Source organism: Salmo salar, chromosome 13 (assembly GCF_965601325.2).
Source record: "Salmo salar chromosome 13, fSalSal1, whole genome shotgun sequence".
NCBI classification, from domain to species: Eukaryota; Metazoa; Chordata; class Actinopteri; order Salmoniformes; family Salmonidae; genus Salmo; species Salmo salar.
Window position 1 is genome coordinate 115,826,457 of NC_138303.1, and position 19,068 is coordinate 115,845,524.

Here is a 19,068-nt window from a genome sequence, read left to right on the forward strand (position 1 = left end):
TGTTCTAGTCGTCCCACCATGGTTAGGGTGTTAGGGTGTGAGGGGTTAGGGTGTTAGGGTGTGAGGGGTTAGGGTGCGAGGGGTTAGGGGTTAGGGTGTGAGACAGCGAGGTAGACCTACGGAACACAGGGAAGGGGGAGTTTCCCTTCAGAGCGTGGAACTCCTGTTCTAGTCGTCCCACCATGGTTAGGGTATGAGGGGTTAGGGTGTTAGGGTGTGAGGGGTTAGGGTGCGAGGGGTTAGGGGTTAGGGTGTGAGACAGCGAGGTAGACCTACGGAACACAGGGAAGGGGGAGTTTCCCTTCAGAGCGTGGAACTCCTGTTCTAGTCGTCCCACCATGGTTAGGGTGTTAGGGGTTAGGGTGTGAGGGTGTTAGGGTGTGAGGGGTTAGGGTGTTAGGGTGTGAGGGGTTAGGGTGTTAGGGTGTGAGGGGTTAGGGTGTTAGGGTGTGAGGGGTTAGGGTGTTAGGGTGTGAGGGGTTAGGGTGCGAGGGGTTAGGGGTTAGGGTGTGAGACAGCGAGGTAGACCTACGGAACACAGGGAAGGGGGAGTTTCCCTTCAGAGCGTGGAACTCCTGTTCTAGTCGTCCCACCATGGTTAGGGTGTTAGGGTGTGAGGGGTTAGGGTGTTAGGGTGTGAGGGGTTAGGGTGCGAGGGGTTAGGGGTTAGGGTGTGAGACAGCGAGGTAGACCTACGGAACACAGGGAAGGGGGAGTTTCCCTTCAGAGCGTGGAACTCCTGTTCTAGTCGTCTTCGTAGGTCGATCTGTTCCAATAGAACCTTCTGGAGTTCCTCTTTCTCCATGTTCTCAACATCCTCCTTTAGTGGCACGGGGGAACTTCCATCTTGAGTTTGATCACCTGGAACAAATGAAAGAAAATACATTTTTTGATTCAGTAAGACAGTGAGTTATATTATCCAAACATACCCTCGTAAAACTGACTATCCTACCGATCCTTGACTTCGGCGATGTAATTTACAAAATACCCTCCAATACCCTACTCAGCAAATTGGATGTAGTCTATCACAGTGCCATCCGTTTTGTCTCCAAAGCCCCATATACTACCCACCACTGCGACCTGTATGCTCTCGTTGGCTTGCCCTCGCTTCATATTCATCGCTAAACCCACTGGCTCCAGGTCATCTATAAGTCTTTGCTAGGTAAAGCTCCGCCTTATCTCAGTTCACTGGTCACCATAGCAGCACCCACCCGTAGCACGCGCTCCAGCAGGTATATCTCACTGGTCACCCCCAAAGCCAACTCCTCCTTATGCCGCCTTTCCTTCCAGTTCTCTGCTGCCAATGACTGGAACGAATTACAAAAATCACTGAAGCTGGAGTCTTATATCTCCCTCACTAACTTTAAGCATCAGCTGTTAGAGCAGCTCACAGATCACTGCACCTGTACATAGCCCATCTGTAAATAGCACACCCAACTACCTCATCCCCATATAGTTATTTATTTTTTGCTCCTTTACTCCCCAGTATCTCTTCTTGCACATCTTCTGCACATCTATCACTCCAGTGTTAATGTTAAATTGTATTTATTTCACCACTATGGCCTATTTATTGCCTTACCTCCATAATCTTACTACATTTGCACACACTGTATATAGATTTTTCTATTGTGTTATTGACTGTATGTTTGTTTATCCCATATGTAACTCTGTGTTGTTTGTGTTGCACTGCTTTGCTTTATCTTGGCCAGGTCGCAGTTGTAAATGAGAACTTGTTCTCAACTGGCCACCTGGTTAAATAAAGGTGAAATAAATAAATCCCTCTAATAATCTGTAGTACTCTGACTGCAATGAAACCATTGGCCTATAGGTGTCAGTCTAACTGCATATTTCCAGCTGGCTACAACCAGAGCTTTTTATAGACTACCAGTCGTTCCTGTAGCCCTTTCACTGAATAACTGTAACAAAATAAAATACAATCTCAATGGTCATTGCATTCCGTTAAGAATATCTTGGTTTTGATTGAAATTAGAAACTACATTTAAAATCTCTATAACAATCACTCTAGTGTCTAATTGGTATATTGTAATTACTTCGCCACCATGGCCTATTTATTGCCTTAACTTACCTCATTTGCACTCACTGTATATAGACTTTTTTTTTTTTTTTTTCTACTGTATAATTGACTGTACGTTTGTTTATGTATAACTCTGTGTTTTTGTTTGTGTCGAACTGCTTTGCTTTATTCTTGGCCAGGTCGCAGTAGTAAATGAGAACTTGTTCTCAACTGGCCTACCTGGTTAAATAAAGGTGAAAAAATAAATCTAAAAAAGAATAATCATGCTCACTATTCATTTGACGGAATTGACAAATAAGACAATCGAAATGTTTTGCATTACGCATTGCTGAAGAGTATTACATCAACATGTAAAATGGAATTAATACTGAACACACCTTGATGATTTAAATAACTAATTAATCAAATTGTTCAATGCTAAATGCATTAAACCTTCAATAAAACAAATGCAAGAAATAGATTTCACGTGAAACAATATTAAAATGTTTATGCTTCCCGTAAAACCTATTGTTCTGGCTGCAGTCTATAGTGTCTGTAGCCGTGCTGCGTTGGTAACAGTGGATTGGTATTACTGTAGTCCTGTAACCATGATAACCATATTGTTCTATCACTCTTCTACAATGTTAGTGTCGTTTCCATTATGGCCTGATTTCTTCATCTATGAACCTGAAAATGTCTTGTGTGTTTGTGTCTGAATTCAGATAATGTGGCAAATCAAACGGCTTAAATGAAGCGATCCAGCACATTCGTTTATATAATCTCCCCCACCCCTCTCCCCCTCTATATATAATCTATCCTTCTCTCCATTTCTCACTCTCTCTCTTTAACTCTTTTGTCATTTCATGTCTTGCCTCCTTCAGCCTCCCAACGCTTCCCTCATTTCGAATGGTTTGCTCTCGCTCTCTCGCCGCTCTCTCTGTCTCATTTGACAAGCAAATCAGCAGACAGTGCCTCGGGATATCCGCCTCGTTTGACAGTCAATTAACCGGGAATAGTCAAAGCCAAAGCAGTTTGCATTACATAAATGGAAAATTAGATACTTTTTCTCCCAAGAAACAGCCCTCCCCTTTAGACAGAGCCTGAGAGTCTTTGGAATCAGAACGTCTAATCACGTCGTCCATCGCCCAGGGAGTTGTTTAGCAATCAGACAAAGGTGGTCTCATTTAATTTGTATTGTGTAATTTTTAAAAATATATTCTATATTATGTGAGGACATCATTATGGGCTAGATAACATAAATGTTGCCATAGATGTCATAAAATACTGAATGTTTCTGAGATAGATATAAAAGGCAATAACTGTGATCCTTGTAATGGAAGGTTTTGCCAAGGAAAAGGCAATTATATGGGTTTGATATTGTTGAAATGGAGATTGTCAACTTCCCTGTGTTGAGCTGATTGTCTTGTTTGCTCCCTGTAGAACACATTGTAGAACTGTAATGGTTCCCTGTAGAACACATTGTAGAACTGTAATGGTTCCCTGTAGAACACATTCTACAGCACATTCTGGACAACATTGGAACATTGGAAACAGCCGTTCTTCCATTCCACAGTCTATCGGCTATTCCATCTGTTTATGTTGTTCTAATAATCCCTAAACCTTTGGTCTGTGAGAGGAGAATGAGTCTCTAATAATCCCTAAACCTTTGGTCTGTGAGAGGAGAATGAGTCTCTAATAATCCCTAAACCTTTGGTCTGTGAGAGGAGAATGAGTCTCTAATAATCCCTAAACCTTTGGTCTGTGAGAGGAGAATGAGTCTCTAATAATCCCTAAACCTTTGGTCTGTGAGAGGAGAATGACGCTCTAATAATCCCTAAACCTTTGGTCTGTGAGAGGAGAATGAGTCTCTAATAATCCCTAAACCTTTGGTCTGTGAGAGGAGAATGAGTCTCTAATAATCCCTAAACCTTTGGTCTGTGAGAGGAGAATGAGGCTGTTGTTCTCCTTGTCATGATAAACCGCAATGGTATGATAGCTGTAATGGTATGATAGCTGTAATGGTATGATAGCTGTAATGGTATAATAGCTGTAATGGTATGATAGCTGTAATGGTATGATAGCTGTAATGGTATGATAGCTGTAATGGTATGATAGCTGTAATGCTATGATAGCTGTAATGGTATAATAGCTGTAATGGTATGATAGCTGTAATGGTATGATAGCTGTAATGGTATGATAGCTGTAATGCTATGATAGCTGTAATGGTATAATAGCTGTAATGGTATGATAGCTGTAATGGTATGATAGCTGTAATGCTATGATAGCTGTAATGGTATGATAGCTGTAATGGTATGATAGCTGTAATGGTATGATAGCTGTAATGGTATGATAGCTGTAATGGTATGATAGCTGTAATGGTATGGTATAATAGCTGTAATGGTATGATATGATAGCTGTAATGGTATGATAGCTGTAATGGTATAATAGCTGTAATGGTATGATAGCTGTAATGCTATGATAGCTGTAATGCTATGATAGCTGTAATGGTATAATAGCTGTAATGGTATGATAGCTGTAATGGTAGGATAGCAGTAATGGTAGGATAGCTGTAATGGTAGGATAGCTGTAATGGAATGATAGCTGTAATGGTATAATAGCTGTAATGGTATAATAGCTGTAATGGTATGATATGATAGCTGTAATGGTATGATAGCTGTAATGGTATGGTATAAGAGCTGTAATGGTATGGTGTAATAGCTGTAATGGTAGGATAGCTGTAATGGTATAATAGCTGTAATGGTATGATATGATAGCTGTAATGGTAGGATAGCTGTAATGGTATGGTATAATAGCTGTAATGGTATGATATGATAGCTGTAATGGTATAATAGCTGTAATGGTATGATAGCTGTAATGGTATAATAGCTGTAATGGTATGAGAGCTGTAATGGTAGGATAGCTGTAATGGTATGGTATAAAAGCTGTAATGGTATGATAGCTGTAATGGTATGATATGATAGCTGTAATGGTATGATACCTGTAATGGTATGATAGCTGTAATGGTATGGTATAATAGCTGTAATGGTATGATAGCTGTAATGGTATGATAGCTGTAATGGTATAATAGCTGTAATGGTATAATAGCTGTAATGGTATGATAGCTGTAATGGTATGATAGCTGTAATGGTATGATAGCTGTAATGGTATGATATGATAGCTGTAATGGTATGATATGATAGCTGTAATGGTATGAGAGCTGTAATGGTATGATAGCTGTAATGGTATAATATGATAACTGTAATGGTATAATAGCTGTAATGGTTTGATATGATAGCTGTAATGGTATGATAGCTGTAATGGGGTGATAGCTGTAATGGTATGGTTTAATAGCTGTAATGGTATGATAGGGGAAGTTTTACCTGCCATCTCTCTCCAGTACTCAGGGTCAGATGATTTTGTCTCTGATACAAAGAAGTTGCTAGGTTCTTTGTTTTCATCTAGAGGAGAAGGAGAGAAGGAGAAGAAGGAGAAGAAGGAGAAGAAGGAGAAGAAGGAGAAGAAGGAGAGAAGGAGAGAAGGAGAGAAGGAGAGAAGGAGAGAAGGAGAGAAGGAGAAGGAGGAGAGAAGGAGAGAAGGAGAAGAAGGAGAAGAAGGAGAAGGAGAAGAAGGAGAAGAAGGAGAAGGAGAGAAGGAGAGAAGGAGAGAAGGAGAAGAAGGAGAAGAAGGAGAAGGAGAAGAAGGAGAAGAAGGAGAAGGAGAGAAGGAGAGAAGGAGAGGAGAGAAGGAGAGAAGGAGAGAACAGAAGGACATTAATTCATCAGTTCATCTGGAGCCTCTGAGTTGATTTGGTCCCATGCACACAGAAAACTGATAGGAAGGAACCAATGTCTTTAAACACCTAGGTAACACTGCGTACCAGCTGTTTTGGAGTTTTCTTTGGTTGCATAAACAGGCAGTCCATGGTCTCTGCTTTTATGAGTCTGAGAACACAGAGAGAGACAGAGGTTTTAACATCTACATATCAGAGATAGTGTTGAATAATGCTATCCAGAACAGAACCACTGGTGTCCTGGGATGCAGGATGCTGGTGTACACTAGACTACCAGCTGGCTTTCACAGACTTGAAGAATCAATGGAGTGGAACAGTTCTCCTTTTGGCCTAATCTTGTATGTCCAGAACAATGCTGTTAACAATGCTGTAGACATGAGCGGAGGGTGACTTTCAAGTAAATCACCTTGGTGATGAAGCATGGATCTAAATCACCTTGGTGATGAAGCATGGATCTAAATCACTTTTATGATGAAGCATGAATCTAAATCACTTTTATGATGAAGCATGGATCTAAATCACCTTGGTGATGAAGCATGGATCTAAATCACCTTGGTGATGAAGCATGGATCTAAATCACCTTGGTGATGAAGCATGGATCTAAATCACCTTGGTGATAAAGCATGGATCTAAATCACCTTGGTGATGAAGCATGGATCTAAATCACCTTGGTGATGAAGCATGGATCTAAATCACCTTGGTGATGAAGCATGGATCTAAATCACCTTGGTGATGAAGCATGGATCTAAATCACCTTGGTGATAAAGCATGGATCTAAATCACCTTGGTGATGAAGCATGGATCTAAATCACCTTGGTGATAAAGCATGGATCTAAATCACCTTGGTGATGAAGCATGGATCTAAATCACCTTGGTGATAAAGCATGGATCTAAATCACCTTGGTGATGAAGCATGGATCTAAATCACCTTGGTGATAAAGCATGGATCTAAATCACCTTGGTGATGAAGCATGGATCTAAATCACCTTGGTGATGAAGCATGGATCTAAATCACCTTGGTGATGAAGCATGGATCTAAATCACCTTGGTGATGAAGCATGGATCTATCATCGCATTTGCAGACAAGCTGTATTGTTACTGTTAGACTGTGAATGTCTCTTCATTAGTGTTATTAGACTGTGAATGTCTCTTCATTAGTGTTATTAGACTGTGAATGTCTCCTTCATAGCTGTTACTATTTGTATATGTTGGAGAATGACCTGGCTACGCCAAGTTCAAGCCCTTGGAGTTCTCCTTGCATTCTGGCTCCTAAACCTGATGGTACGTCCAGGTTATGTACGGATTATCAAAAGGTAAATTCTGTCACATTGCCAGATTCGTTCCCGTTACCCAGACTGGACGACTGTATCAACACTGTTGGTGCTGCTAAGTATGTAACTAAGTTGGACCTCTTAAAAGGTTACTGGCAGGTTCCGTTAACCTCACGTGCTTCTGAGATTTCTGCCTTTGGGACCCCAGACAACTTCCTACAATACTCTGTCATGGCTTTTGGGATGCGGAATGCACCAGCCACTTTCCAACGACTGGTTAACACCGTATTAGCTGGCGTTCCCAGTTGTAGTGCCTACCTAGATGATCTAGTGATTTATTCATCTGAGTGGACAGATCATGTTAACTCTCTAAGGGTAGTATGTGAACGTTTGGCAGCTGCTTCTTTAACCCTGAACTTGGCAAAGTGCGAGTTTGGGAAGGCCACTGTTACCTATCTCGGCAAAGAGGTCGGCCATGGACAGGTGTGCCCTGTTGATGCCAAGGTCTTGGCTATAACGGCATTCCCTGCACCTACCGCCAGACGAGAGCTACGCCGCTTTTTAGGGATGGTTGGCTACTACCGTAGCTTCTGTAAAAACTTCTCTGTGGTAGTTGCTCCATTGACCGATTTGCTCAGTCCGGCTAGATCGTTTGAGTGGTCCCCGGATTGTAAGGTAGCTTTTGATACTGCTAAAGCACTCTTATGTAATACCCCTGTACTTGCTGCTCCGGATTTTGAACGACCGTTTAAACTTGAGGTAGATGCTAGTGCCAGAGGTGCTGGTGCTGTTCTACTGCAGCGGGACAAGACTGGACTGGATCATCCGGTGTGTTATTTTCACGAACATTTAAACTATGCCACCATCGAGCAAGAAGCTCTAGCTTTGTTGTTCGCTCTGCAATACTTTGAAGTGTATATTGGTTCCAGTGCCCTACCAGTCATCGTATATACTGACCATAACCCCTTAGTGTTTCTCCACTAATATCTCTTCATTAGTGTTATTAGACTGTGAATGTCTCTTCATTAGTGTTATTAGACTGTGAATGTCTCTTCATTAGTGTTATTAGACTGTGAATGTCTCTTCATTAGTGTTATTAGACTGTGAATGTCTCTTCATTAGTGTTATTAGACTGTGAATGTCTCTTCATTAGTGTTATTAGACTGTGAATGTCTCTTCATTAGTGTTATTAGACTGTGAATGTCTCTTCATTAGTGTTATTAGACTGTGAATGTCTCTTCATTAGTGTTATTAGACTGTGAATGTCTCTTCATTAGTGTTATTAGTCTGTGAATGCCTGCTTCATTTATATTACTATTAGAATGTGAATGTCTCTTCATTAGTGTTATTAGACTGTGAATGTCTCTTCATTAGTGTTATTAGTCTGTGAATGCCTGCTTCATTTATATTACTATTAGACTGTGAATGTCTCTTCATTAGTGTTACTATTGTACTGTGAATGTCTCTTTATTAGTGTTGTTATTAGCCTGTGAATGTCTCTTTATTAGTGTTATTCGAATGTGAATGGCTCCTTCATTAGAGTTGTTACTGGACTGTGAATGTCTCCTTCATTATTGTTGTTTGTTGGACTGTGAATGTCTATTTCATTAGTGCTACTATTAGACTGTGAATGTCTCTTCATTAGTGTTATTCGAATGTGAATGGCTCCTTCATTTATGTTAATATTAGACTGTGAATGTCTCTTCATTATTGTTGTTTGTTGGACTGTGAATGTCTATTTCATTAGTGCTACTATTAGACTGTGAATGTCTCTTCATTAGTGTTATTAGACTGTGAATGTCTCTTCATTAGTGTTATTAGACTGTGAATGTCTCTTCATTAGTGTTATTAGACTGTACATGTCTCCTTCATTTTTGATACTATCAGACTGTGAATGTCTACTCCTTAGTATTGTTATTATACTGTGAATGTCTCTTCATTATTGTTACTGTTAGACTGTGAATGTCTCTTCATTAGTGTTATTACTAGATGTGAATGTCTCTTCATTATTGTTATTAGACTGTGAATGTCTATTCATAATCGTTACTATTATACTGTGAATGTCTCTTCATTATTGTTACTGTTAGACTGTGAATGTCTCTTCATTAGTGTTATTAGACTGTGAATGTCTCTTCATAATCGTTACTATTAGACTGTGAATGTCTCTTCATTAGTGTTATTAGACTGTGAATGTCTCTTCATTAGTGTTATTAGACTGTGAATGTCTCTTCATAATCGTTACTATTTGACTGTGAATGTCTCTTCATTAGTGTTATTAGTCTGTGAATGACTTTTCATTTTTTGTTATTAGTCTGTGAATGTCTCTTCATTAGTGTTGTTATTATAAGGTGAATGTCTCTTCATTAGTGTTATTAGACTGTGAATGTCTCTTCATAATCGTTACTATTTGACTGTGAATGTCTCTTCATTAGTGTTACTATTAGACTGTGAATGTCTCTTCATTAGTGTTAAGAGACTGAGCATGTCTCCTTAATTAGTGTTATTAGACTGTGAATGTCTCTTCATTAGTGTTACCATTAGACTGTGAATGTCTCTGTGAATGTCTCTTCATTAATGTTATTATACTGTGAATGTCTCCTTCATTAGTGTTACCATTAGACTGAGAATGACTCCTCCCTTTTATTAGTACAACGCGACTGTTTCCCCTGGTTGGGAACCTACTCCCTTGTTAATGTGGAGTCGACAGGTTCCAGATTGGAAAGGCTAACAGGCAGAAAGTGTTAAGGAGAGAACCGATATATTTTGACCATTACAATACCGGACTGTTCTTACTATCAGGGATCAGAGCACTCTGTGGATGTTTCAATTCTTCAGTGAGACGCCGCTATCAATCTCTTTATGCATATTACATCAACCAGCCTACAGTGCCATTTAAATAATAATTAAAGTGCCTTACTTTTACATGTTTGTAGGACTGGTCCTCCAGTTGCAGCGGGGTGTGTGTGGGGCTGGGGAGAGAGAGTGTGAGACTGGCAGGGGGAGCAGGAGGAGAGGCAGGCAGGCTTGTGCTGCTCTGGTCCTGGCTGTGATCTGCAGGGCTGCAGGGAAAGTTGACTGCCTCTTTCTCTCCTCTCTCCCATAGTCCTGATCCTTCACTTTGCCCTCGGAGGTGCAGGCCGCTGTGTGTCTGTGGTGGGGTTGGTCTTTTGGAGTGTTCCTCTTCCTCCTCCTGCTTGGTCTCTACATCCACCTCTCCTTCCTCCCCCTCTCCTCCGCTCTCAGAGGCGTAGCTGCAGCTGGTCGTGGGGGACAGGTGGAGCTCTGACCCAAACTCCTCCAGGTTGCCATGGAGCTTGGCGATGCTTTCTGCGTCCTTGACGACGGGTCGGAAGGCTGAGTGGTAGTAGGCTTTCCTGGCCTGGAGAGACGGGGTGTCCAACACCTTCAGCCAGCCCTCTGAGGTCACAGGGTGCAAATCAGAGGTCAGAGTGGAGGAGTCAAGGTCAAACAGACCTGACCTGGGTGTGGCTCCCATGCCTGGCCCCGCCCCTGGGTGTGGGGGCTCTGATAGGTCGAGGAAGGCCTGCCTGAGGGAGGGGCTCTCGGCCAATGAGGACAGAGTGTTGACGGAGGGCTGTGGCTGCAGGTAGGTGGGCACTGGGAGGCCCCCAGCTGCCCTAGGGGGCCAGAACATGCAGAATGGAGGATAGAAGGTGTCTTTACGACCGGGCCACAGCAGACCTGACAGACCAGTGTTCTTCTGTCCTCCAGCCACCTCACTGTCATCTTTCTTCTGACAGAGGCTGAAGGCTGGGAAGGAGTAGGGGCTGGGGAACAGGGAAGTGTGGGCGAACTTCTGCAGCATGCCGAACCCTTTACTGGGCACAGGGATCACCGGGTAGCTGCGAGGGTTCTTACGGGGAGACAGGCTGCTTCCATCCAGGTCCTCCTCCTCCTCGAAGCGGCTCCTCTTCTGGACCAGGTCAGGGGTCATCATGTGGGGCAGACCAGAGTTCACAACCTTCCCCGGCCCCATGGGGGAGCAGTGAGATGAGGGTAGACACCGCTTCCTGCTGCCACCATTAAACATGGCCTTCACGTCCTCCCAGGCAAACGCCAGGTCATCAGGAGGGGTTTTATCTGACAGCTTCAGGTGGCGTCTCCAGGAGTTGAAGTTAGCAGCGTCCGGCTGGGTGTACTTGGCTTCAGGAGTACGGTGAGAGTGGAAGATGAACTTGTTAGGAGAGAAGTACATGTTGCAGTAGGAACACTTGATGCACTTGGCTCTGCTGCTGTTGTAGCGCGCTGGGATGAAGTTACCACGGCTACCCCAGGCACACTCGTGTGACACATCAAAGGCGAAGTTGTCGGGCAGTTTGGGGGGGTTGTTCTCCCCCAGGAAGGACTTACAGAGCCGCTCCGCCTCTCGCTTGGTGATCATGCCACAGCGGCGGGAGGAGATGGGCATGGCGCCAGCTCGCCTCAGGATCTCCAGCTGGACAGGGGTGCACTGAACACAGGTGATACCCAGCGCCACGCGGCGGTTGTGGATCTCGTTATAGCTGTAGTTCTTCAGCAGGGTGTTGGAGATCTGGGCCAGACACAGCCGCTCCTGATGGTCGATCACCAAGGAGACGATGGGTACACCATACAGAACCACTTGACCCACCTGGTTGGGCTTCAGGGAGGAGGAGTGGGGGGGTCTGGGGGGGGTCAGGGGCTCCTGCTGGTACGAGCTGGGGGAGGTCGTCATGGTAGCGCTGGTGTAGGTTGTGTTGCCGTGGAGTCTGATTGGAGGATACTGTGCTGAACATATGAGTCAGAGGTTAAACTGAACATCAGTCAGACACTCTTTTAGTTGTAATAATAATGACAATAACAACAATCAGCACTTTGTATTATTATCAAAAAGGATTTTCCTAATGGTGAAGAACTTGATTGTGATTAAATAGCAACACCACATTTGATTTCTTATGTTGCTTATTTGTATTATTTCATTATAAACATTCAATGAAGTTTGTACCTTGAATGTTTAAAAAAAATCACATTTTGCAGAACAAGTTTAATGCAACTCCGCCTGGGCCCGCTGCATATTCGACTTTAATGAGCATAGAAGACAAGAAGCCGAACTGTTTACAACAAATGTATATCTGGGAGAACGATAAAGGGATCAATAGTTACTTTACTTTGGGTGTCATTTGTTGATAGCCTACATATATACGTTGATAAAAAAAAGTATAGAATTGCAATAGAACATGACAGATTAAAAAATAAAAAATGTCCTAATTTAACAGAACTTCCATTTCTCTGACGTTCAAACAAAAGTTTGTATTTGACATTTTCTGCCAAAACACTGGAGGCTATTTACACACGTCAATCTGAGAGGCAGTATAGAATTTTAATTGATTAACACTTTAATCTGAGAGGCAGTATAGAATTTTAATTGATTTACACGTTAATCTGAGAGGCGGTATAGAATTTTAATTGATTTACACGTTAATCTGAGAGGCAGTATAGAACTTTAATTGATTTACACGTCAATCTGAGAGGAGGTATAGAACTTTGATTGTAAATGTATTATTATATATTATTAACCGAATATACCTTATTATATATGGCGTATCATAGTGTGACCTCTGCTTAATAATAATGGGTATTCGTCAGGCGTTACATTAGGCTATATACAAACAAACCGACTCGCAGATCAAACCGACTCGTTAGGCCTTCCCGACCAGGGCCTAGATACACAGGACAACGAAATATCCCCCCAAACAGTGGAGGATGTTTACTGTGAGATTCTAAATTAAAAGGTCAAATAAAAATAAAAGGTACCATATTATGTCGCTTCTTGATTTTACTGCAGCTTTAGACCAGAATGCATTCAACATATATACATGATTATAGCCTACTAATAATACCCCATTGATGCCGAAAGACACAACACAAATATTACTAATCATACTGAAAATAATAATAAAAAAAAAAATGAAGGTTAGTGGAGGCTAATAATACAGTAGGCTACTCTTCCTATTTACACCAATTTGTTGTTCACGAAACAGGATATCTTACCTCGTCTTCTCTGATGAGAGAGATCGAAATGTTATGAAAATAAAAACATCCCTGATCTCCCGCCCAAAACAACCGATAAATTAAACCCCATGTGCCTTATAAAATGTCTCCTATAAACAGCAGTAAATTAATTCAGAATATATAAGAAGAGAATATATGATAATAACTCCGGCTTATTCCCGTTAGAAGACAAGGCGCGTGTCTGGAAACCGGCGGACCGGACTTATTGGCGCGTGGCTCTGCCCCGCTTCTAGATGTACAGCTCGAGCCAATGACGTTTCACTGACACGACACCTGAAGAGACGAACTCACCAGCGGGTCCAACACCGGGCTGTGCATATCCCATCTGAAGGAGGAGGGTCACTCACAAATCCACAAACACCACATATATTGCAGACCTACCAACAATGACAGGAACAGTAAGTAGGTCGATGTCACCAACTAAAATGTGTCAGATCACAGAACTCATAGGCCTATGTAAATCAAATGATAGGTCTAACCTAAAATGCTTTATTTAGGCCTATAGGCTATCAATTCAAACGAATATAATCAATACTCGCCTTCAGGTAATTCTTGATTGCACTTCATTTGTCTTAAGCAAATTTTCCTTATAACCCGTTTCTCTACCAAGACATCGAGAAAGGCATGTAGCAGGCAATAGGCCTACCAAATAAATGTACAGGCCTGTAAGGAACCAACATGTCACATATGGGCCCTCGTCACAATATCAAATAGGCTACAGAAAGGCCTGTGAAGGAGCGGGAAATTAACATTAACCAGTGTTGCATTTCCGGTTTAGTCATTTAGCAGGTGTTGTTATCCAGAGCGAAGTGAGTGCATACATTTGTCGTACTATTTCGTACTGGTCCCTCGTGAGAATCGAACCCACAACCCTGGCGTTGCAAGCCATGTAGCGGTGTAGCTAACTAGAACTACACACTACTTTTTTTTTGCAAAAATAAAAGAGCCTATGCGTGAAGTAGGCAATAATGTTTCATCACCAGAACTGCCAAATTCTGACTCGAAACATGTTTTTGTTGTTGTGTTTAATAGGCTAAATTACACATTCTGTTAACATATGACCCCGAAGTGATCTGTATCCATTTTTAAGTCTATGATATTTCAGATTTATATATGATAATTTTCACAAAGTAGTTATAGTCAAACTAAAATATAATTGTATTGGTCCCATACACATCGTTTAGCAGATGTTATTGCAGGTGTAACAAAATGCTTGTGTTCCTAGATCCAACAGTGTAGTACTATCTAACAATTCACAAAAATACACATAAATCTAAAAGACCAAGAATGGAATTAAGAAATATATAATTTTAAGATGAGCAATGTTGAAGTCTGGAGTATAAATACAGCATATATACAGTGTGTGTGTGTGTGTGTGTGTGTGTGTGTGTGTGTGTGTGTGTGTGTGTGTGTGTGTGTGTGTGTGTGTGTGTGTGTGTGTGTGTGTGTGTGTGTGTGTGTGTGTGTGTGTGTGTAAACATTATGGACAGTATGTGGATAGAATATTTAGTATATCTGTAGAAAACGAAGGATAGAATAGCATATATACAGCTATAGTTGAATAAGATGGCCTTGACTAGAATACAGTATATACTGTACATATGAAATGAGTCAAACAGTATGTAAACAGTATTAAAGTAAACCAGTGTTCCATTATTAAAGTGGCCAGTGTCCCATGGATATGTACATAAGGCAGCAGCCTCCAAGGTGCAGGGTAGAGTACCCTGGTGAACTACTTTATCAAAATAACATTAGTTCAGTAAACTATATTTTTCGTAAGGGTAGCTTAACTTATTCCAGTATGAAGTAATTGGTAGCTTTGTAAACTATATTTTTTAGAGCTTCCCCAACACTGACATTAACTCAAACAGGCCTACATGGAAGAAATTCCAGAAATGTGAGATTTTCCATGCAGGATACAATGAATAACAAGACTAGTTACCTGGAACAAGACAATAGGTGTCACGTCCTGACCATCGAGAGCTCTTATTTTCTATGGTAGAGTAGGTCAGGGCATGACAGGGGGTTTTGTCTAGTTTATTTTTTTCTATGTGGGGGTTCTAGTTTCTGTATTTGTATGTTTCTTGTTGTTGTGATAATCTCCAATTAGAGGCAGCTGGTCATCGTTGTCTCTAATTGGGGATCATATTTAAGTTGTTGTTTTTCCCACTAGGGTTTGTGGGGAGATTATTTTGAGGTAGTGTGTGTTTCACCTCTTCGTCACGGTTTGTTATTTTGTTTAGTAGTTTATTTGTATATCTTGCATAGTTTCACAGTTATAATAAAATGTGGAGCGATACACACGCTACGCTTTGGTCTCCTTCATCATACGACATACGTGACAGAATCTCCCACCACAACACAGGACCAAGCAGTGTACCCAGGAGGTAATGGCATCCGGGGCTTGGGATGAAATAGTAGCAGGAGACAAGAGCCTGCCAGGGAAGCAGGTGGAAGCAGAGAAGGAGGGACAGCTACGAAGTCGGGAAGGAAGGCCACAGAAACCCCAATATTTTTTTTGGGGGGGGGGGGGGGGGGCACATGGAGCAGTCATATGAAGGAGGAGACCAAAGCACAGAGTGTGTATCGCTCCACATTTTATTATAACTGTGAAACTATGCAAGACATACAAATAAACTACTAAACAAAATAACAAACCGTGACGAAGAGGTGAAACATACACTACCTCAAAATAATCTCCCACAAAACCTAGTGGGAAAAACAACTTAAATATGATCCCCAATTAGAGACAACAATGACCAGCTGCCTCTAATTGGAGATCATCCCAAAAAACAACAACATAGAAATACAGAAACTAGAATCCCACATAGAAATACAGAAACTAGACAAAACCCCCAACATAGAAATAAACTAGACAAAACCCCCTGTCACGCCCTGACCTACTCTACCACAGAAAATAAAAGCTTTCTATGGTCAGGACGTGACAATAGGCCTAAATGTTATTTAATTATTCACTATAGGCCATTTATTGCGTGGCCATATGATCCTTCTGTCAGCTGATTGGGTACAGTGAAAATGTAATGTGAATCATGCTGATTGTTAAAATCACTTAAGCCTAATTGGTTTCATGTTTACTGACACCATCATCATCACCTAGAGATCCTTTCATAGATTGGCCTTTACAGACCACAGAGACAACATTCAGAGAAATACATCATCATGTTTCCGAGGAGGAGAGGGGAGATGAGGAGATGAAGAGGAGGAGGAGATGAGATGTAGAGGAGGAGGAGATGAGATGAAGAGGAGGAGATGAGGAGGAGGAGATGAGGAGGAGGAGATGTAGAGGAGGAGATGTAGACGAGGAGGAGGAGATGAGATGTAGAGCAGGAGATGAGATGTAGAGGAGGAGATGTAGAGGAGGAGATGAGGAGGAGGAGGAGATGAGGAGGAGATGTAGAGGAGGAGATGTAGAGGAGGAGATGTAGAGGAGGAGATGAGGAGGAGGAGATGTAGAGGAGGAGATGAGGAGATGAGGAGATGAGGAGGAGGAGATGAGGTGGAGGAGGAGATGTAGAGGAGGAGATGTAGAGGAGGAGATGTAGAGGAGGAGATGAGGAGGAGGAGATGTAGAGGAGGAGATGTAGAGGAGGAGATGTAGAGGAGGAGATGTAGAGGAGGAGATGAGGAGATGAGGAGGAGGAGATGAGGTGGAGGAGGAGATGTAGAGGAGGAGATGTAGAGGAGGAGATGTAGAGGAGGAGATGTAGAGGAGGACATGAGGAGGAGGAGGAGAGTGAAAAGGTAATAGAGAGATGATATTTCTTCATCATAATAGAGGGCCGCATATGAGACATACTCTATTCCTGCCATCACTAACAATACACTGGATGGAGGAGAGAAACGGATCATCTGAAACAGATGACGTGTTTGTAGCCGAAACACCTCATCAATTACCTGAACTGTTTATTGATGTAAAGAGTATTGATATGTAGTCACATGTAGTCTCATTATGTAGTCAACACTGGAAACAAACTGATTGGAATTAAAGCCAACGGATGAATTACCACCCAGTAGTCAGAGAGTTGACTGGACACATTTAGTCAATGAGATGGAATAGGATAACAACTGTTTAATATACACTAGATATTCCAATATCTTTCAATACTTAGAAGGAAAAAAATGCAATTTCACTCAATAGGATAAGACACATTTACATTTAGAATAGTCTACTTTGATTGCAAATAATATTGAAAATGGTATGAAATAAATTAATGCATGCTATTTAATTTAGTTTTTGTCCTAAACCTGACGGCAGTGACAGCACCCCAAGCCCCATCTGTTTCTCTTTAGACCAATTTAGATGTCATTGCTCGAGCTTTTGTCTCGCCTCCGGAGCACGCGGCCAGGCAGCAGCATCAAGCGGCAGGAGGTTCCCACGGTCCAACACACACACTACAATGGTTAAAAAAATTCACTGCATTTGATCATTAAAACTAACATATTACTTTAACAAGGTATAGGCTAAATTAAGTCAATATAATAAAATCATATTTCTTATTTATCTTACACTTCAATAGCCTAGGTTGCCTTTCCTTTCTTTTCAATGAACGATCCCGGACATTAATTTGGGCAAGCCACGGGCTATATATATATATATATATATATATTATAATATTTTGGACCATTTTAACGGCGAAATCCATTCATTGTCCATTTTGATAATACATGACGCGCATCATGTTATTGGCGGTCTCCCTTCTGTGAAATGAATCATGCGTTTAAAACTGAATAGCTGTTTGACCTCTGTGGGTCAATAAGAAACAACGTTATATATTAAGAGTTACAAGAGTAAGTGATCCGGAGACGTTTAACATCAAATCAGTCAACAAATGAACGGAGCCCCGGGTGGGTCATTATCAGATAGAAATACATCATCTGATCTCCGTATATTATCAACATCTGAGGCAGAACGGCGCGTGGGAAGTTAACTAACATTTGCTTTTGTTTCAAAAATTATTATTTGTTTGCAATTTTTTGTTTGTTGCCATTTTGATTATATATGATAAGTAGACCTAACTTATCGCCTAGATTTTGGGGCTGCATATTGCTGATGCTCGCCGCGCTGATATGTATTGTAATCCTTATTTAACTCTGCGGGTCTAGCACAATTTTAATTATATTTAATTTGAATTTAACCTTTTATTTTAACAGGGAAGACATATTGAGACCTAGGTCTCTTTTGCAAACGCGCCCTGTATAATACAACATAAATATACACATTATACCTAAAAAATGTATAAATTGGCAAACTTTTAAAAAGTCAATGTAGGCTGCATAATTAAATGGATTGTTGAAAAATCCCAAAAGGTTTCAATCCACTTCTAGACGTTGGTATTGTGCTTATGCAGCCAACATTATTTTTTGCTATAATAACGGTGTCACGGTTTTATAATTGATGGTCAAATCATACACACATCTGGATGTGTAGCGTAAGGCCGGGTCGTGACGTCAGAACACAGCCTCCCATCTGATTCTGTAATATGAGGTCATAATCACAACATGGAATTAGAATGATGATCTAACAGGAAGCACCACTGAGTCTTTTCTCAGTAAAAACAACTGTTAGATAAATCTAGATTTATATTGGTAAATCTTCACAGATGAAGATGGTCTTGTGATTTGTGATGATTTGTTTTGTGCTTCCCATGACTGTTTTTTTGTATTTTAATGTGTATATACAAAATACAAAAAATGTATATTTATTGAGGGGAGCCCATTGATACCAGGGTCTCATTTACAATGGTGCCGTGATGACGGCAAAACAACAATTCAAAATGATCAATAAAAAGACAATTATTTACATTAAATCCAAACAGCTGCAATCTTCATTAAACGTATTCAGCATTAAAGTCCTAAACTGCCCTAGAGGCACCAGAGAGTCGAGATGTAGGGAGGTTGTAGGCTATTTAAAAATGGGGGGC

General features: G+C 41.3%; 1 protein-coding gene across 1 annotated transcript; it reads right to left on the reverse strand.

Annotated features, from left to right (window-relative positions):
* Positions 1–598: 598 nt before the first annotated feature.
* skor2 (SKI family transcriptional corepressor 2) lies at positions 599–11,837 on the reverse strand. Its single transcript, XM_082959763.1, has 4 exons — positions 9,993–11,837; positions 5,892–5,955; positions 5,395–5,472; positions 599–861 (listed from the first exon to the last, which is right to left on the reverse strand). Exons 1-4 carry the CDS (start codon positions 11,787–11,789, stop codon positions 599–601), a joined length of 2,202 nt encoding a protein of 733 aa, XP_082815889.1. The 5' UTR covers positions 11,790–11,837.
* Between the last annotated feature and the right edge of the window lie 7,231 nt (positions 11,838–19,068).

What these genes read in the sequence shown, in the direction of transcription:
- skor2 (XM_082959763.1), bottom strand. Translation starts at nt 11,789, where the DNA reads ATGACGACCTCCCCCAGCTCGTACCAGCAGGAGCCCCTGACCCCCCCC. An exon ending in AGAAAACTCCAAAACAGCTG is followed by an intron (nt 5,473 to 5,891) that starts GTACGCAGTGTT and finishes CTTCTCCTCTAG; the next exon opens with ATGAAAACAAAGAACCTAGC. An exon ending in GTACTGGAGAGAGATGGCAG is followed by an intron (nt 862 to 5,394) that starts GTAAAACTTCCC and finishes CATTTGTTCCAG; the next exon opens with GTGATCAAACTCAAGATGGA.